This window comes from Tubulanus polymorphus, chromosome 2, assembly GCF_964204645.1.
Source record: "Tubulanus polymorphus chromosome 2, tnTubPoly1.2, whole genome shotgun sequence".
Classification (NCBI taxonomy): Eukaryota; Metazoa; Nemertea; class Palaeonemertea; order Tubulaniformes; family Tubulanidae; genus Tubulanus; species Tubulanus polymorphus.
In genome coordinates this window covers 22,180,914-22,202,000 of record NC_134026.1, presented here as the reverse complement: position 1 = coordinate 22,202,000, position 21,087 = coordinate 22,180,914, and the positions used below count along the sequence as shown (strand labels likewise).

At 37.8% G+C, this 21,087-nt stretch overlaps 1 protein-coding gene across 1 annotated transcript; it reads left to right on the top strand.

The window, feature by feature from the left end:
- The first annotated feature begins 2,289 nt into the window (after positions 1-2,289).
- LOC141899042 (uncharacterized) lies at positions 2,290-13,011 on the top strand. The gene is given in 16 exon segments (XM_074785193.1): positions 2,290-2,358; positions 2,806-2,960; positions 3,205-3,444; positions 3,528-3,666; positions 3,759-3,866; positions 3,979-4,170; positions 4,265-4,384; positions 4,722-4,921; positions 6,087-6,286; positions 6,972-7,124; positions 7,358-7,601; positions 7,958-8,096; positions 8,241-8,348; positions 8,518-8,688; positions 8,858-8,977; positions 9,085-13,011. Coding segments are annotated over 15 exon segments (2,475 nt in total). The 5' UTR covers positions 2,290-2,358; positions 2,806-2,825; the 3' UTR covers positions 9,291-13,011.
- The last annotated feature ends 8,076 nt before the right edge of the window (positions 13,012-21,087 follow it).

The window sequence follows — 21,087 nt, the reverse complement described above, 5'->3', positions numbered from 1 at the left end:
GCCGGCTTTCATACCCTACCGTGAATGTGGCATTCAATATAGCCGCATAATCCAACTCGCGGCACGTCCAAACTCGTGCCTGCATCGATTTTGAAAGTGGAACTTTTTGTAAAGGTGCCTATGCAAATTTTGGGCAGTGTGTCGGATACCGAGACACTGCTAAATTGCACTTTTTAAATTTTTTTTTTTTTAAATTGCACTCAAAAATCTGACTTACTAGTCTGAAATACTACGGCCGCGCCGGCGACGGCCACCCCGTCCCCGTCCAATTATTTTGGGATGTTTTCAGAGAATAACAACTTTCAACGATTGTTAGACCATCTTTCCAATTCACACAAACTTTTCGTGGTCTGTTTGACTGATCAGCACTGAACCCACACGGGAATCTTCGCAAATCCTGAAGTTATCCACGTAATTGCTGTCCCTGATAGGAGTACATGGAGAGGAGGAAGCATTCCGACGGGAAGATGAATTGTCTGAAGGAAGTGATAGTTCGGATGATGTCGATAGGAATTCCAACGACTGGCAACAACTTAAAGCTCCTGCATCGTCGGACCAATGTATCTCATCGTTGATGCTTTTGATTACCGATCCAAGGAACCTGAATTGGCGTATTAGATTTTCATCTTGTTGTTTTATCGATAACTAGAAAGTATGAATAAGCAGAATTATGAAAAAAATATTATGATACTAACAAATTTTCATCTAAAAATTAAGTTCTAGAACATGGATATTTCGATGATATTTCTATTGTACTTACAAGTTCCCGTCGGAGCCAGATAATAGCTGTGTTCAGGTCATATTTTCTAGCTGGTAAATCGGTAATGACAGTTTTAGTCGTCCGATCAAAGGTGGTAAGCTCGTAACGACGCGGTGATTTCGGCACCCGATTATCTGAGGTACCGTTTTGAAATGCTTCAGAAATTCCTAGGTTACATTTTTCCAGATCCCCAAGCGCATACATCTCGTATATAATCCAACGAATGCTTTCGGTTATTTCACACACTGCAAGCCGAAATCTCTTCGAAATACCTCAGCATTATTAATTCCGATATATATCAGTTCCAATACTCCGAGTTTTGAAGTTGTGTAAATTGACGACGTGATATGCATATGACTTTATACGCCAAATAAAGGAGTCTATTACGACGTACTTCATTAAAATTGCATTCGATTCTCATTACGGATTCAACCACTTGAAAAAACCACTTCATATCGGATTTTGTTGCGTCGCGGCATTTAACGTCGAAATGCGCTGCGCTGGATTAGAGTGAATTGAATTTGAGAGTCGAATCGCTATCGCTAGTATCTTGTGGAGTAGATCTATGCCCATATATAAAACCCCATGTTTGTAGTCATTGATACAGAAGCAGTTCAATAAGTAAAGAACATCGATGACGCTCCCCCTGGTTTTCTTTTTTTCTACTTCTAGATACGTAATTTTTGAATTCGTGACTCGAATAGCTTTAAGTAATCTTTGCACTTCCATTTACTGTAGGAATATCGTCAAGTAGTTCACTGATCTGAAAGGCATTCCCAGGAAATAACAACATTGATTTTTACTGAGCTACGACAGTCCAGTCCATGCCCATAAAAGGAGCGATCGCAATCCGTCCGACACGTGTTTTTCTAGCTTACCATATATGATCAAAACAAAAATAAACCATGAAATCGTGGCCAATACCACTTGAGATAAACTCTTTTGAAGATAACATTTCGAACACCAAACCGTTTAATATTGTAGATAAAAAGATAAACCTACATAAAGAATCTGATTCAGCAATTTTTTTATAGTACACAGACTGACAGACAGACATAGATATTACAAAATAAGTTTCCCGACGTTTGCTCTTAAGAATGATACAAGATTTTGAATTATGAATAGATATTTGTTGATATTTTTTAAATAAAACATCCAAAGAAATGAACAAAGAATTTTTAGAAATAGGAAAATAGGGCCAGAAGAGTCAATTAACCATCGATTGCTCAGTTGAGTTATTTAGCGCTAACGTTCGTTTGGAGGTTATGATTCGTTTTGCGCAGTTACCCGGTACCGGTTTTAACGCTGAATAGAATGAACGAACGTGTTTTACGCCCGTGGACATTACTTAAACGACACTGAATCTATAATGAGCTATTGCGACATCACATGTATGTATATTACGATTATCTGGCACGGTTTGCCGATAGAATATTCTCCAAGATGACTACTACCTTATTTAGTCATTAGCCTGGATAGTAATAATCTAAAATTACAATTTCGCTCGTCCTGTCGGGTATAAAAGGGCCATGCATAGTCTGAAAATTCATAGAGCTTTTAAAGCGAACAGAGTTTCTTTCAACGGAACACCAGTAAAGGTAAGTTTGGATTAAGATGATTTGGATTATCGAAACTATCACTGAAATGTCCATTTGATATCTATTTTTTTAATCAAATTTTTTTTTTAATTCTATGCATGTCGTTTGTAAATTAGAATAGTTTTTACTAATTCTTTGTTGTACGGAAGCGTCCTGGGGACATAATCATTTTTTTAGATATTTTGCCGATTGATAAATCATAAAATTAAATAAAAATTCGAAAAATCTTTTCGACCGATTTAATTCCGACTTTTTATCACGGAATTAAAACATTTTTTTAATCTTATCTTTTTTCGACCGGCGGCGATTCAACTCCGACTTTTTCACGGAATGAAATCATTTTCTATTTGATTTTATCTTTTATTGTGCGCATATCTCTGACAAGGCGTTAAAACATATACTGGCAATTTTCTAAACTTCAAAACAGAAATTTTGGTTCGATTTCAGTAATACAAACTCACTCAAATATGGCTACACATATTGACGATGACATTGCGGGGTTAGTAATAGATAACGGATCCGGTATGTGCAAAGCAGGATTTGCGGGTGACGATGCACCGAGAGCCGTGTTTCCAGCTATCGTTGGCCGTCCGCGCCAAATCGTAAGTACCCAACGAAAACGATGGTGCTCTCCCACTCCCTGGTTTATATAAATATCATATTGCTCATTCTATTGAATATTTTGTTCCTTAATTGATAGTCAAATAATTGATTTAATCAATTCGTATGTACATGAGAGTCCCTATTTATTTTTACTTGTGTTTTAATTTGTGATCGCTTTAAGTTGTACGATGTATGTCGTATTATGGTTCGGAAATTGAAAATCAATTGTTTTTTTTATCTTAGAGTATCATGCCTGGTATGGGCAACAAGGAAAGTTACGTCGGGGACGAAGCTCAGAGTTAAAGGGGTATTTTGTCATTAAGATACCCGATTGAACACGGTATTGTCACCAACTGGGATGATATGGAAAAAATCTGGCATCACACTTTCTACAACGAGCTTCGCGTGGCACCCGAAGAACATCCGGTATTATTGACCGAGGCTCCTCTCAATCCCAAAGCAAACCGTGAAAAAATGACCCAAGTAAGTCGAATATCCATCGGCAGAAATTGGAAATATCTTTATATTTCTTGATATGTAATTTTTCATTTTGATTTGATTTTCAGATTATGATGGAGACGTTCAATACGCCGGCTATGTATGTGGCAATTCAAGCAGTAATGTCTCTCTACGCGTCTGGTCGTACTACTGGTATAGTTTTCGATGCAGGAGATGGTGTATCTCATACCGTTCCCATTTACGAAGGTATTTTCATCAACAACAACAAAATTAGATATATGCTAATTACAACGAATGACTGGATAAAACAGAGGCATTTTGTACGATTCTTTCCGTAGGATATGCATTGCCGCACGCCATCGAACGTATGGACCTCGCTGGGCGGGACCTTACTGCTTATCTTTGTCGGATTTTACACGAGCGGGGGTACAGTTTTACCACATCTGGTAAGATTTCCTTCAATTATGTTGAATTGTGTCATTGAAATAAAAAGTAGGCTCGATATTTCATAGTTTAGTGAAACGTTGATATCAGTTTAAATTTCCTAATTCATTGTAGCTGAATTCGAGATAGTAAGAGATATCAAGGAGAAAATGTGCTATGTGGCCCACGATTTTGAACAAGAAATGGCGAATGCGGCGACATCGTCCCAATTGGAAAAATCATACGAATTACCTGACGGAGCCGTCATCACTATCGGCAACGAAAGATTTCGAGCACCAGAAGCACTGTTCCAACCTTCGTTCCTCGGTACATAATGATTGACACCGATTTTGTGATCGTTGCGCACAGAATTACTTAGTGTTAATTCTAAGAAATTTCCTATCAATAATCTTTTTTTCAGGAATGGAATCATGCGGCGTCCATGAGAAAATCTATCAATCAGTTATGAAATGCGACATAGATATCCGTACAGAGCTTTATGCAGCAACGGTTCTTTCTGGAGGAACGACCATGTTTCCAGGTACGAATATTTGATCGTTATCAAATCCATTAATTGGATCAAATCAATCGATCATTTTCATAATTAGAAACTATGAAAAACTTAGGGTGGTGATAAGGACCATGGGCGGATCTAAGCACTTGGAAAAAGGGGTCGCACATGGAATGTTGGGTCACCATGCGTTTATGGCCCGTAATGACAACGCAGCCGTCATCAGCACAAACTGGGGGTCAAGGGTCCTCCCGGAGAAAATTTTGAAAAATAAGATGTATCTAGGTGCATTCTGAGCACTTTCCTGGTGTTGAAATATGGACAAAAATCTTGGGAAGTAAATTCAAAGGTAACTTTTTCTTCTCAGGGATGGCTGATCGAATGCAAAAGGAAATGACATCACTCGCTCCGTCTTCGTGCAAGATCAAGATCATTGCGCCTCCGGAGAGGAAGTATTCGGTGTGGATCGGGGGTTCGATTTTGGCATCTTTGTCAACGTTCCAACAAATGTGGATCAGCAAACAAGAATACGACGAAAGCGGCCCCAGTATCGTGCATAGAAAATGTTTCTAAGAACACACACGAAGGCGCGGGCAGGAAATGAGACTGATATCATTATTAACATTAAATAAAATTTTCTTCGCATAGAATATATAGTAATATCAAAGAGGATTAGAATTTAAATTGTAAATATTAAGTGCACATGAAAATGATGCTTTCATGCATTGATTGAGATAGAATCACAACTTTAATCTACGGACAATCCAGGCTGATTTTACGACGATTGATTTCAAAATACGACTGGATTTATTGTAAATATCTTGTATATATTGTACCGATTGAAAATAATCATTATACGTATCAATGAATTTCGTTTTCTCTTTTTTTATTTCTCTTTTCTAACAAGGTCTTGTACCCAACGTTCCAAAATCGTGTTATCATTGATACCAACGCCATTTCACATAGGAGACGCTTGTTTCCAGTTTACAAGTTTGGGTAATTGGGCCTACTTGGGCGTCAGAGGCTGGGCGACAACACAGCCGGGGTCAAAACGGCGGAACGAGATACCGGTAGGAGTGTTATTGAGCGTTTCACGTTCGTTCACATACAAATAAAAAACCCCAGTTCATTATTGTTTTGTTTTTCCGGAGAGGTTTCTTTTCGCTCGAGGAGAATAAAAAGATTTCAATAGGCTTGCGATAAGTTTCATCTATCTTCATTCATCGTCGTCTTAGCAAATGACGCATGTTTAGGTGGCGGGCATTCCCGACAACCACTTTCTGTCCTAGGGCCTGCATACGTATGTTATGGAGAATGACTGCATTGGTTCTTAGACAATTGCCTTATAGATCTCGCTTATAATTTATCTTTCTAGATGATATTTTTAACTTTTGAATCGAATGACGTCTTAACCCATTGGCAGAAATTATGTCCCAGATAAACCTTTTAAGATAATGTATCATAAGCTATATAAAGAAATAAACCGGTTCTGATTCAGCATGTGTCGGTTATAAACTGTTACAACGTTTGATATCATAAGAAGATTTAAGCATATCGTGAATATACACGGTTATTTGGCGCGGACTTATCTCTTCTGCGGTGATTAGCCAGGCCTGGAAAATAATCATTTAAAATTATACAGTAGATCACACTCGTCCTGTAGGTAGGACAAACAAGAGTCGCCAAATTCAGGAGGCATAGAACGGACGGATTTTCTGCAATCTTGCAACAGAGCAGTAAGGTGGTTTGGATTATTATCATATCGAAATCAAGTAATATAAAGAGAATCCCACTATTCTCACGAACAATAAGTCCGAAAATGTTTCCTCAAGCTAGTAGTTCATTCAACGTTTCGATTACATCCAAATTCCTAAGAAACATTTTCGGACTTCATAAAACGGATAGCGTTTCATCAATGGTGATCGAAATCAAGTATGTAAATGATTATCAATGAATGATTGATTTACCCGTGCATTAGGTGTGTTTAATGGTATATATTCATTCACTGCTAAAATTCAGTTTTATTCAACATTCCTTTTTATCGTGTTACTTTTCAATTTCATCGGTATACTTATGTATTTTCTCACGCTTGAAAATGAACGCATTTTCTGATACAGTATCTTCACATCTATAAAGTCCAGTTGAGGCACTTCAGAATTTCTTGTAGCACGCGAATTTACCAACCGACCACGAAACAATTTACAAAACAGTCAACAGAAATATAGTTAATTCAGTCTTCATGCTTTTTCACGGTAACTTAACGATGTTCTCCATCACCAGAGAACGTTATGCAGGTCGAATAAATTGCCTTGAATAATGTTTTCCATTCGAAATATCGCATTTATTTATTCAAATATCATCCAGGTTATTGATGCTATTTTTTACCATACAAAAACTATTGTTGCAGAATTTCACAAAATATTGAATATAAAAACTTAAGATTTTCAACACAAACCAGGATGGAAAATATACGCTTTTCTAATGCGTATTTTCAACATTATATAGGCTATATACGTACGTAACCTACATCATAACAGTATCATGGATTCCGTGTTTTGTGAACGATGGTTTTATGATTTCATAATTCTTAAATTCCAAGAAAATTCTCATTTTGTAGAAAGAAAACACAAGTTGACATGTCTACAAATGGTGATGATATGGCGGCATTGGTTATAGATAATGGTTCCAGTATGCTTAGAGCTGGATTTGCGGGCGACGATAAACCGAAGGCTGTGTTTCCGGCGATCGTTGGCCGCGTACGATGCGCACAGTATGTTATCACTGGAACAAATTATTTCTTTTCTTGAAAAGATATAATTTATATGAATCAATGCTATTTTATTACGGTTTTTTCCTAATCATAATTAATTGATTATCCATTAAGAACGCTTGGGAACGCATATCCTGTTATGGGGCTCAAGGAAAAAGATATAATGTACATGAACCAATGCTATTGCACATTGTACTGTGGTTTTTCCTAATCATAATTATTTGATCCATTAGGAACGCATATCCTGGTATGGGGTTCAAGGAAAGTTTCGTCGGAGATGAAGCTCATAGTAAGAGGGATGTTCTAGCAACAACAACCTACCCCATTGAGCGCGGTATTGTTACCAACTGGGACGACATGGAGAAAATATGGCATCATGCTTTCAACAACGAGCTTCGCGTGGAACCCGAAGAACATCCTGTACTGTTGACCGAAGCTCCTCTTAATCCAAAACCCAACCGAGAAAAGATGATCCAAGTACTTCGATTATTCATCAATCGAACAATTTAGTCTTATTAAAAGAATTTCGTATTTTAGAGAAGAAATGGCCGTGTATGATGATAACGAGAAATCCCACAACGAAGAGTATCAGTACGCCTGATGATGGCTAACAGCGGTTTTTTTTAAGGGTATAGACCACAAAATTGGTCCGACATGGATTGTTATTGATCTTAAAGTAGGGATTGTCTCTGTTATTTAGCCGAAACGTCGCTCCTCGAATATAATCATTCTGATAGAATTTTTCAATCATGGCTTCGTTATTGTGGGATTTCTCTCGTACGTAATTTCGTATTTCTATCCGAAAAACGCTTCCTCTACATTATGAATTTCAGATTATGATGGAGACGTTCAATACGCCGGCTATGTATGTAGCAATTCAAGCAGTATTGTCTCTCTACGCATCAGGTCGTACTAATGGTATAGTTTTCGATTCTGGGGATGGCGTATCTCATACCGTTCCCATTTACGAAGGTACATGTATATAAGTCCAAAATATTTCAAATATAACCTACAGTCTGTTCACCACAACAGCCTCAATTTATCTTAGGAAATGTACGTAGTAGACCCTCTATTCTGACTTTTGCATTTTCTCGAATGTTTTCGGTCGTTTTGTAGGATACGCGTTGGCGTACGCCATCAGGCGTATGAACCTAGGCGGGCGCGATCTAACCACGTATCTGTGTCGGATTTTACAAAAGCAGGGAAACGATTTCACTTCACCTGGTGCGATTTTTCCTCATTATGTTGGATTGTTGGTATACATGTATGGTGTATTTGTGCTTTTTTAAAGTTGGAACACGTTTTGATGTTATTTCAAGAAGTAAAACGATATCTGAATGTAAATAGAATGTCTTTGTCTTTTTAAATAATTAATCCCATGTATCTAATTCAGCTGATTCTGAAAAAGTTAATGATATCAAGGAGAAAATGTGTTATGTGGCTAATGATTATGAAGGAGAAAGTGCGACGGTAGCAACTTACACATTACCAGACGGAGCCGTCATTACCGTTGCCAACGAAAGAGTGGGAGTACCAGAGGCACTGTTCCAACCTTCATTAGTTGGTAAGTATCAACCTTTGTGGTATGATCGGATCCTTTTACGAACCACTTATTAGCTCAGGCGCCCGAAGTACGTAGGTTTGTAGTGTCTGCGTATGGTGGCGACCTGTTTAAAGCTGTACTCGCATATTGAATGTTGAATTAAAAATACTATTCTTTGCTATCATCTCAGGAATGGAAGACGTTGGCGTACATGAAATGATTCATCAATCGATTATGAAATGCGACGTAGATATCCGTAATTGGCTGTTTGCGTCAACCGTTCTTTCTGGGGGAACAACCATGTTTCCAGGTATGGAATTGCATTCAAAACGAATACATCGTCAAAATTTCTTGATATTAGTGTTCCATCAATCATTCTACTTCAAACCTTTTTTGATGTGATAATTATTCTATCAGGGATAGCTCATCGAATGCAAAAGGAATTAGTTTGTCTTGCCTCACCTTCGAGTCCAGTCAAGATCATTGCGCCATCGGAGAGAAAGTATTCAGTGTGGATCGGTGGTTCGATTTTGGCATCTTTGTCAACTTTCAAACAAATGTGGATTAGCAAAAAAGAATACAACGAATACGGCCCCAGTATCGTGCATAGGAAATGTTTCTAAAAGCGTGAATGTGACCATTTTCATAATAGCATGTTGAAACAATGAGGAAGGAACTTAATAATACCGCCCGTATCACTATAACAGTAGCCTAATAGTGTGAAAATTGCATATTTGAATTCTTCATATACAAAACAGTGAAACAATCTACGCAGGTTTATTCGTAGTTTCTACGTTTAGACCACTACTGGCATTGGCCCAAACCGCTACGTATCTATCCGCTAATCTGTAAAATAAAAATAAGTTTTCCGTTCCGTTTCGCGCTTCTTGTCCAAAAGTCCCCAATGTACCGGTTTAGGCAGAGTCTACGAGATTTCAACACAAGCTTCCATTCACCCTATGGTGTAAGCCCTATTCGAGAAGCCAGCATGCCGAGGGCTGCTCTCAGCATACCGGTGTCCAAGCCTAATCAATTCTAGGTCTATACCAAGCTTTTTCGGAGACACCGGCATACGGCAATCTCGTGCGCCGTTGTCGGACTGAACGACGACTGGACATTATCTGTACGTTTCAGAACTGTTGTAAACGTTCTGAAGGCAGACTACGTACCTATGGCATCAATGGATCCAACGCGAACGGAACTAGGAAAACAAATTTTTCTGGGGCCGGTATTTAAGGGGGGTTTTTGGGGTCTAAAAGAACCCCCAACTGCGTGACAAAGTTCTACCAGGAAGCCAGCCTTGGGTACCGGTACTATAGTATATATACTATAGTACTATACCTTTTTATAGTACCAATGAATGATACTGGCTTCAAAAACCTTTTGTTCCAGGCCCGTGCTTTAGCAACACTTTTTTAAATAGTTTTTGCTCAAAATACACATGTACCTAATTTGAGGGCGTCACTAAACCTAAGACCTCCTAATGGGTCTTAGGTTTAGTGACACATATACAAATTGGTCAATTTATCAGCAGAGCCGAGATATTTAGTTTTCACTAAACCTAGACTTATAAACATAAGACCCAACTCCGACTAAATCGTTATTTGTGTAGTTCGGACGATTTCAAGTAACATGGTTCTCATACACGTGTATCAGTTTAAATGATAGGTTTCACTAAACCTATAAACACATAAGACCCGACTCTAAATCGTTATTTGTGTAGTTTGGACGATTTGAAATTTGGTTTATTTATCAGAGACAAGATATTTGGGGGTTAAGTTTAGGGGTCATAGGTTTAGTGACACCTATTAACTAAACCTAAGGCACATAACGTAAGACCTAAGGTATAGTGAAACTGCTTAATATGATAGTCGTGAAATTAATTGATTTAGGAGTTAATTACATGTACGTATGTTCTTGTTTGTAAACTGATTGAAACCCTCGCATCCATAAATGCTACCCGTGGGACATCAGTTTACAAACTGCTGTTTCTAAAATGTTAGTGAAACCGGGTCCACATGGTCCGTTTCACTAATATGGGATGTATAGGTTTATCATGGTGTGACGCAGAGTTTAATAAGCATGGTGTGACGCAGAGTTTAATAAGCTGCTGGCGTCTGTAACACAACTAGAACAACAGTGAAAATATATATTTATTTCAAATAAAACCATACAACAGTTCATACAAAGTAAAGTCCCATAAGAAAACAAGTAATCTACAATATTATACAAAATATTTCCATTCAAAATAGCATAAAAGTTTACGTACCCAGACCAATGAAACTGGGTCCTGGGGTACTAACTACATTTCAATTATCAGTAAAAATTGAAATAAGATTATAAACCCACTACATACAAATTTAAAAAAAATTCAAAGACACGGTTTGGAGTCTCTTAAGAGACCATCTTTATGTGTGAAGAAATAACTAAAACAGGGGAAGAACAAGTTAATTGAGAAAGTAAAGCAAAGGGTGTTAAGTGCTTAGGTTGAGAGGTTTTGTTATTTTGTGTCGTTCAAGTTATTTCTTCATTTACTTTGTAATTTTGATTCTGATTCTTGATAAATAAGTAATGCATTTAATCTTTCAAATTTGCATAAAGCGGGTTTACATCATCTATTCTCTACGCCTGAGTCCGTGTACAGGCTATTCTATCAGTAAAAATGACGTTACAGCTTTGTGAGACGTATCAGGGGATTTGTTTTATGGAAACAATATTCATTTGACTTTTAACTTTAAAATTGCAGATCTCTGAAATAAGTGGCATCATATCAATCTCCAGGTAGATGGCTGGCTTCGTCAAATGGCATAATTGCTTCACGTTTCATTCTAAAATAGAGAGAAAACATGCGTCTGCAAATATTATACTTAAAATGTTTGATTGGATTAACAGTCAAGTGGGAATTGTTTTCATTCATGAAATACATGCACCTCGGAAAAAAGAGTTGTAAGTTACCGTATAGTTCCACATGATTCGATATCATTATTCAGTCTTTGATCAACTTTCAAACTGTTCTATTCGACAAATTTCATGCTGCGAAACAAAATCATACTATGAAAAGAATTAGCAACATACCGGTATATGTATTTACAAAATTATAGCAGTCAGAAATTGGGGCTAATTCTATTAGAAAACCAACCTTTTCATACTTGTGTTTACCTGATGAGTTCACAAGCTCAGGATTGTGAGTGTTTGGTATGACTTTCTACTACAGGAAAATACATATTTCCGACCGAAAAGATGTAAGCTACCTCTAGATGATCTGCGGTTTGACCATGCAGTATTTCTAGCATTCCAAGAGCCATTATGTCATAAAGTTAAGAGCACTGATGATTTCCTGAAAAAAATTAATACATATATAATTGAAATATACAGTTGTTTAGTACCAGGTTGAAATGTATAGGGAAAATTACTTAGTTTTTCTTTTGAACAATAATAGCAACAAGCTTCCTTCATTCTCTGAAGGTGAATATTTTCTAATTTTTCCAGCTCCAATTAGTGTTGGGTGCATCGCCTTCTGGAAAGAGAAAATTATTCCAGATAATAATTGATGAAAGAAAAAGAAACTGCAGCTTGTTTGTGTTCTATTGTATTCTACAAACCCACCATGTTTTTGAGCAGTTTATCACAATATGTTGAGTGTATGTAGATTTCAATGGGGTCTGATGGTAGCTATTGACTGCCCTCTAAAATAAAAACGTTAGCAATCATTTTGAAAACATTTAGTTGAAAGTGACCGATAAAAAACCTGCCATTTTCTTGACTTGATTTAAACGTAAATCTATTGAAACTGCACAGAAAATTAAAAAGTTTATAACTGATAAATCACCACAAATTACTGCAAAAAATGGATAGAAAACTCACCACATCTGACTTATGTTTAAACCCTAACAAATCAGCACACAGTAAACATCACACTCTACAAGTCAGCTTCATTTTGGACTCTAAAATACGAAAGTTGCATACTTTCAACTTGATAATTTCAATTCTAACTTCAAATTTCAAATTGACCTTCCCTTATTAACGTAGTTTCAGGGTGTTTCATAAGTAATCTCATAAGTAATTCACTTTTGCATTGAACTGGATGGATATAAGAGAAAAAGCAATAATCAGGGAAAGACTATATAATATACATTTACAGTCCAACAGCAGCAAGTATAGAGACTGGAATATATGCAGAGATATTTACTGGTACTTGTGTTAATGTGAGGATCTAAAGCGATGTACATCATTGACAAATGTTCGGTGAATTCCCAAGTTTACTATTCATATATTATGTCAAGGGTTCACTTATTTTGGCACCAACAAATGTATAAATGTTATAAATTAGTTTAGTTGTTATGAAAAAAGAGCCGTTTGAAATTGAAACTTACCGCTTTCAGTTTTACTTTGAACCAGGTCTTTTGAGTTGTAAATTCTAGTGTGCTGTGTGGACTTCATTCTATAAAGAGAAAGGTGATTATTGAAATACAGGAATATCACATAATGTGTGTCTGCTATTCTGAAAGTTACTTTTTTTAACTTGTTTTGATTACTGTAGCATATATTATCCACAGTATTCCCCCCCCACCCCCGAGTAGATATGATTGGGGATGCACCCAAAAAAAATAAAAAAATAATAAATAAAGTTAATAACTGATAAAATCACCACAAATTACTGCAATAAATCGATATAAAACTCACCGCTTCTGATTTGAATATGATTCATAGAGTGCAATGATAACTGTTTGCAGATTTACTGAGGTTCAGCTTCATTTTAGCACCTGAAATACAAACGTTGTATAGAAGCATACCAGGTACATGAGTTGCCATGAAATAAGAGCAGTTTTAAACCATATCAAAAACCTACATCTCTCTGTCCACTGTAAAAATGTATGAAAAACATAAGGACCTTAATTATTTCAACTTTGATCAAGGCGTAAATGATTAAAAACTCACCTCAAACTGCTGTGATCTTTGAGTGATCAATTGCTGAAAAGATAAACAGATTGAATAATTTATATAGCACAGTTCTCTAAAACAATGAATTCCGATATATTTCCAAAACCTATAGAGAAATTCATTACTAATTTTGTACTTAACTTTCATACGGTAAATTCCATCGCGTGCATTTCATTCTAAAAAGAAAAAGAAACAATAATCAGTGACAACAGAGCAGCGTGTAACATCTCAAATTTGTAGAGTAGAGAAAATACCGTAACATCTCAACTCACCTAACCTCCCGTCCCGACCCTCCCAGAACCCATCAAAAGTTTCAAGCATGTCGCAGCAGTTGCCTGTAAACTGATTGCGGTGAGTTTGAGTTGTAGAGGAATTTATCTCCAAGTTATCAAACCAAACCTAAGGAACTCAACTAACAATGTTGTAAGGGAGGGAGGTGTGGAGGGTACAACCCTCGAACCGAGGAAATGAACTCAAACCAAACCTCCACACTCACAAAAAGTTGTGAGAAGGGCAAACACAAATCAAGGACAAGAATGATCAAATCAAGTGAGGCTATTTATGTTGCTTCACGAATTCAACATGTTCATTATGAAACCATTGTGGACCAATGACAGTTGATACATGTAATCAGATTAGACATTCCTTTGCTCTCTACTAGAGGCTTTGAGCAAGTGGTTTTATGGAATCCTATTCATTCAGATTTATTAATTTTGATTTATGAACTGCTGATATGTTTACAAAATGGATACGTAATCAACGATCCGTTAGATTGTAATTTGATCATCTTTTCAAGTTTAAACTTGAACCCAGTGGAACAAATATAACTCTGGCCATATTTCATCATTTGCCATTTTTACCCTTTTTTCTCTGTCTTTAAGTGCTTGAGTCGAGATAGGGATAGACCCCTGCCCACCCTTTGAGCGTGCAGGACACTAAACCTTCGAATTGCTCTCAGACCCCACTCTTTTTCTTAGTTTTCTTTTTTTTGAGTCGAGGTAGGAATAGACCCCTGCCCGCCCTCTAAGCGTGCAGGACACTAAACCTTCGAATTGCTCTCGAACCCCACTCTTTTTATCAGCATTTCATGCTGTTTCATTTTGTGGCTATTAGCTCACATGTTGACTTCATATTTTCTTTTTCATATTGGCTTTTCTTTTTTCCTCTCACTGGCGCATTCATCAGTTCCGGCTGGGGTCAAGTTTATGTATTTTAGTGACGAACAGCAAAACGTCAGTGACCAAGATACATCAGTTGATCGAGAGAATCCCTCCCAGTTGCCAATCAAACCAGTAGTAGCAGCAGCACTTATACAGATGAATCTTTCATTAACAACATAGTCATTAGTTCCACATAGGCCTGGATCATTTCAAACATTGAGTCATGAAGGCAATAGAAATAAACTACAAAACTTTTCTTTCATGGCCTTGGTTTGATTCACAGCCCTGGTTTGGTGACCATAGAGACAATGTTTGGTTCACAGTCCTTTTTTGCGACCAAAGAGTCAAAGTTTGGTTCACAGCCCTGGTTTGGTGACCAAGTAGTCAAGGTTTGGTTCACGCCCCTGGTTTGGAGACCAAAAAGTCAAAGTTTGGTGGCCCTGGTTTGGTGACCAAAGAATCAAAGTTTGGTGGCCCTGGTTTGGTGACCAAAGAATCAAAGTTTGGTGATCCTGGTTTGGTGACCAAGGAGTCAAAGTTTGGTTCACAGTCCTGGTTTGGTGACCAAACAGTCAAAGTTTGGTTCACAGCCCTGTAAGGGTAACTAAGGATCACTTAGAAGTTGTTCACTCACAACATGAAATAGAGCGTTGCATGTTTTGATTAAGGGCAATCGGACTTATCACCCATCAGGACTTATCACCCATCACTCGGATAAGTCATAAATAATTCACTAATTGGAGTCTAAAATGATGCATTGATCAAAGTCTAAGCTACGGTTATAAACTGACAAATTGAAGCATTGATAAAATCTAAAATACTTTAAACTGTGGAGGATGTTGACCGTGCACAACTTTCAGAAATTGATATGATCGTGAAAAATGGCGAAATAAACCTATTTAACGATTCTTAACTATCTCAAACTTTTTACACTACGACTTTTTACTACAGTAAAATTTGTCTTAAGTGTGATTAGTTCACAGCCCTTGAAATTCTGTCTAGAAAACAAGAAGTCATAGCTTTACGTATATACCGGTGTCAATAGAATATCCCATTCAGAAATGAAAATTGCAGGATTTATATGATAGAACAATAGTCTCTGTGTGTTAGTCAATCCATGTCATCATTGTTCCACCAATAAATTGTGTGCAGGTTATTTCAGAAAATGTCTGGACCCATCTTTTTGAAAGATAAATAATTAATAATGATATCAATATTCAGATAATGATACATGTGTGCCGCATGCTGCTTCTAATGAGTTTCATACTCTTCTTCAAAAACGAAGAGTACGTCTTCAAATCCGCTGCCAAAGAGGAAGCAACGATGAACATTAGGAGTGCACAATATGGAATATTGGGTCACTACCTACACGCGTTTGTGGGATGTAATAATGGCTCGGCCGCAATCAACAAGTGGTGCAGGTTCGAAAGCGCCGAAAGTGGGGTCTGTGCGTCCTCCCCCACGAAATTTTGATACGGTAAATTAGATGAATTTCGGTGCATTCTGAGCAAATTCCACTGGGTTGCATCTCGACGACAATTTTTCATCAGGCTGCAGTCCTCCACAACATTTCTATTGACTTTCACTACAAACAGTATTCCAATGACATTTAAAGAAGCACTAAAGAAAGAAGCAGTATACGTCAATAATTGAATAGCTCATTAAGCTATATTATGATCGCAATCCGGGAGCAGTTTCTGATCAAAGTAAACTACTCATTTGTGACCACCTTGAATAATGGCCCTAAAAATTGAAAAGTCCTCATTAAAAATCTGGACCAATTATCCATTAACGATTAAGAGAAGTGACAGTGAAATAAGGTGCACTCATTGGGGATCAAACCCGTGGCTCAATAAAGGCGTACGCGCTATAAACCAGTAAAACTATAAGAAATAGTCCACTTAACCAGTGGTTATACTAATACAGCTCGTCGTATGCATGAGTTTAACATGACGTGTTCCTGTCGTGTGTGGCGATGCGTAACAGGATTAATCAGTATAAAACACCTTTGCTATCTTAGAATAAATAAAAAGATGGGACACATTTTCTGAAATATCCTGTAGTTCAACACTGAAAAAAAAAATACACTACCACCCACCTAACATCACCCCTCACTCCAAAGTCAAACCACAACCCATCCTCTCCTGCCCACCACCAACCCTATATCCCCCTCCCTCTAATTTCTCCACTCCCGCCCTCCATCCCCATCCCTCCCAGCCTCTATCCCTCCCAGCCTCCCAAGCCCCTTCCCTCCCCCTCCCAAACCCCGTCCCTCCCACCCTGCCTCCCCCTTCCCTCCCACCCTCCCTCACCCCTTCCCTCCCACCCTCCCTATACCCCTGCCTCCCTCCAACCCTACCCAACCTCCCCAAACCCCGAGGTGAGTTAAAATGTTACGATGTTTTAGTTAGACGGATGGGAATAGTGAAGATGAAAGAACAAATCACTGTTCAATCACGTCATCTGTACTCTTCTATTTACACACAGTGTTACAGGTATCTGTAACTGTACAATCAGTCTGATATCTACACAGTATAGCCTAATCTAGAGAATTGCTAACTGTTTATAAAGATCTGATTGTGACAAAGGAACATGATTGATCACAGTTGTATCATTGACATTAGGGGCCAGTTTCATGTTTATCAGAAATAACAATTTAGAAAACCTGTAAACCCGCTTTAAACTTTTGTGTATCACTGAAATAACAATCCCAACCATGAACTAATCAAAGTCACCAAATAGGCCTACACGTCGATATAAAGATATTCGAATGAATTGGATAGATGCAACAGGTTTCTATCATTTCATTTCAAAACATGGTTTATAACAAAAACTATAAAACTGGTCCCTTAAAATCAAATCAACAACTGATGAATAAGAGATAAATGCAACTTATCTTGAATTTCCATTAAGTGATTCTTGATGTCTTGTACTTAATCCAAGAAAGTCTGATTGTCAACAGTGATTGTAAACAGTGATTCCTAATGTCCTGTGCCGAATCCAAGAAACTACTTTCTATCTACCGGTTAGGTTTTGCCTCCAAAGTTGAACATGAAATATAAATAAGAATGACGTAATGAAGATACATTCGAACAGTACAAATATTATCTGTTTCTGAAACTGATGAAGAAAACATTTGCGTAAAAGTGTGAATTTACATGGAAACAAAAAATAATTCAAATTCTTTAAAGAATCATTTCAGAAAAATACCACAGCAAAATAAAGCCATGGTCTAGAAATATCAGAGTTGGATGAATGACCATATGTCAGCTCTAGATGTTTGGGCACCTGTATTCTAAATTCCTGGGGCCAGTTGCATAGTCATGCCTTAGACTTAAGACCAGTCTAAGACCAACTTAGTTCTATAGCCAATCTAACAAGTTAAGACCAGTCTTAAGATTTAAGACCACTTTTGGACTTAAGTCACGACTGTGCAACTGGGCCCCTGGATCCGACCCTGGTTGGTCAATCCAGGAATCACTGGCTCTTCAAGTTTCTTCAACTCGCCTTGCTTGACCAGCTGCCTCCTCCCTCTGCAGGGACTCGAACCTGATGGCATCGCTAGACTCAGCCACGGCACGAACCCCTGCATCAGTAGGCAGACATGCGCAGCTTTCCGAACGAAAACTGGCGGCACCAATCAGATTGCTCGTTGTATAATCGTTGAGACAAATTTCAAGGAAGAACTATAAATGGGAAAACCCGGGCTAAAATAAAACGGGATTTCTGATTGGCTAAAAATCACATCATCTGAACAGCGCATGTATCTGCGCACACGGTCGATTATGGCAGGGTTTCGTGCCGTGGCAATCTCGATGCCATCAGGTTCGAATCCCTGCCGGGGGAGGATGGACCAGCTGTTGACTGGCTAATGTCTATTTATTAATTGATGAGACCTGTTTTTCTGGGATATTTTGCTTACTTTTTGGGGTACATACCTCATTTATGTCTTAACAGAATGCCAAAAATCGCGGACAACAACTGAATATCAGATAATATTCCAGTTCTGTACCAATTAGAAGGATTGCTATTAAAGCCTCCTTTAATTCAGTTGAATGAGAGAGAAAATCCTCCATTTTGTGAAATATCTTGAATTTTTACATTGTCGCCTACGAAATGAAGTTATTTTTCTTGTGGGGTCTCAACAACTAAATCAGGGTGGCGTAGGCATGGTGACAATGTTCAAATCCAAGAAATTTCACAAAATGGAGGATTTTCTCTCCTATTCAAGTAGACTGTCACCACGTGCTTCTCGTGGGATCGCCCTGACAGGTTACCCGCAATATCTGAGATGAAATATATTTACACCATGTTAACCTATGTTATAAACACTTACCAAAAATTGAAATACTGATTTCTGGAGTGTAAAGGGAAGCTGGGTTATTTGGAATGAAGTGAGGCTTTGGTTTTTCGTGTTGTATGTTGGAGAGCACGCCATTTTAACAGTGCGTCACTGGAATTACCGCGCCAGGCATATCAAAATGTACAATGGTCGGTATCGAGTTTCAATCGAGGTCGAATCCTCAGTGCAGTAGACCTCACGTTCCCGGTGTACTATCAAAATTAGATTAGGTTAGGTTTTTATCTTTTTTCTTTAGGGGTTCTAGTAATATGCTAAGAATGCGCACCAGTACTGCGTCTAACGCGTAAATAAAGATTCTTGTGGGCGTTTGAAGAATTGACCAGGAATCTAAATCCAGAGAGATGACAAGACACCGTAATCATTTCAAAGTTTTATATTTGTATCAACGCATAAATCATGAAATTGTCGCGAATTAGGGAAAGTATGAACTTAATTTTAGTATGTCTATCAATGCCTACTAAATTAGTCAATTTAACGATAAAAAACCAACCCTTTCACTGTTACGAATCTAGAATCAATTTTCTGCATATACCCAACCAGGGGGGAAGTTATTGCTCGAGAAACTCGTGGTTAGTAAAAACCAGCGTCTCAGTCTCTTCTTCCCACAATGCCAGACAGAAAGCCAGTACTTTCAAGGCTGTGGTTGACATTCTGGCAATTCATCCAGTTTTGGGGTGGATCCAGGACGTAAATCTGAGAGAAATACGTATATATTTTGATTCGCGTGGTCTACATGTACTTGGAAAATGATAGTTCACTCCTCACTCCGGTCAACTCGGGGTGAGTTTCTCAGTAAAGTGTTGAAGAAATATGAAACAAGAAAATTAATTTTAGAAAATTATTTGACGCCTGCGAAAAAAATGTATAATTTCTGGGCTAAGCTCATGTGGAATTGCAAATTTGAAATCGACGTTTTAAAAAATTTGATTGATACAGCGGGTCTTCGACTCTAGTAGTGGTTTAAATTTTTTTATTGAAAATTCTCAATAATTGATCGCGAACTTGCGACCGACTTCATTTACTTATGCCTCTAAGCTGGTCTGCAACTTCATTGCCTCCATGGTTGAAGAACGAGCTCTTCTGATGTCTGCTTCATCATGACTTCGAGCATATCGTGTGGCCTAGCCAGCCGGCCCGGGCCACGGGTTTGGCTGTCACTCGATATCCTAGTTAGTTACCTAATCGTTGGTGGTAAGCTTTTATAATCGGATGGGCTTATACCAACGTTAGGGATGACAAGGGCCAAAGCACGGTTGAAAAAAGTAACACTTCAAAAATATACTTTCTATCCACTTCAGTCCACAATTAATGGCTTATTTCACAAACTTACACAGGTACCTTTCGAAATAATCCAATTTTATGCATGTTTCGAGTGATTAATCAACATTATTTTGAGAAATTAATTAATTTCTCCACAAATTTCGCCATTGGCCGCCATTTCTCTGTATTGCACATGTGGCATGATAAGACAAGGGGACCTACAAGGATTTATATAAAACTTCCAAGACGAAACGACAATTTTTATTTTTGATGGTTTTCCAACCTATATTTCAAATCTTCGTGTTTTCCTTAATTAATATTTAAATAATAAATTCTGGTAAAAGAAAAATGTGAATAAGTGTTGATTTCTTAATATTTTTCAATTTCGTCGTTTCGCTTTGTTAGTTTGTGCTGTTGTCCTGGCCTCAGTCCACAGGTGCCAGCACCTCCAGTAATTTTCAAAATGGCAGCTGTTGACTCTACGGAAATTTACTCTCACTTTACGGCCGATTTGCACATGGATTAAGATCGTCAGGTGAGGTGTTATAGGTATCAGACAAACTACGAATCTGTTGTGCGTCGATTACAACAAAAATTAGACGGATATCTTAAGAGACAATGAAATGCCAGGCAAATTACTCGTCAGTCAAATTGGCTGACGAAGATTTCATACAAAAATGACCTTCCCATTCCTGA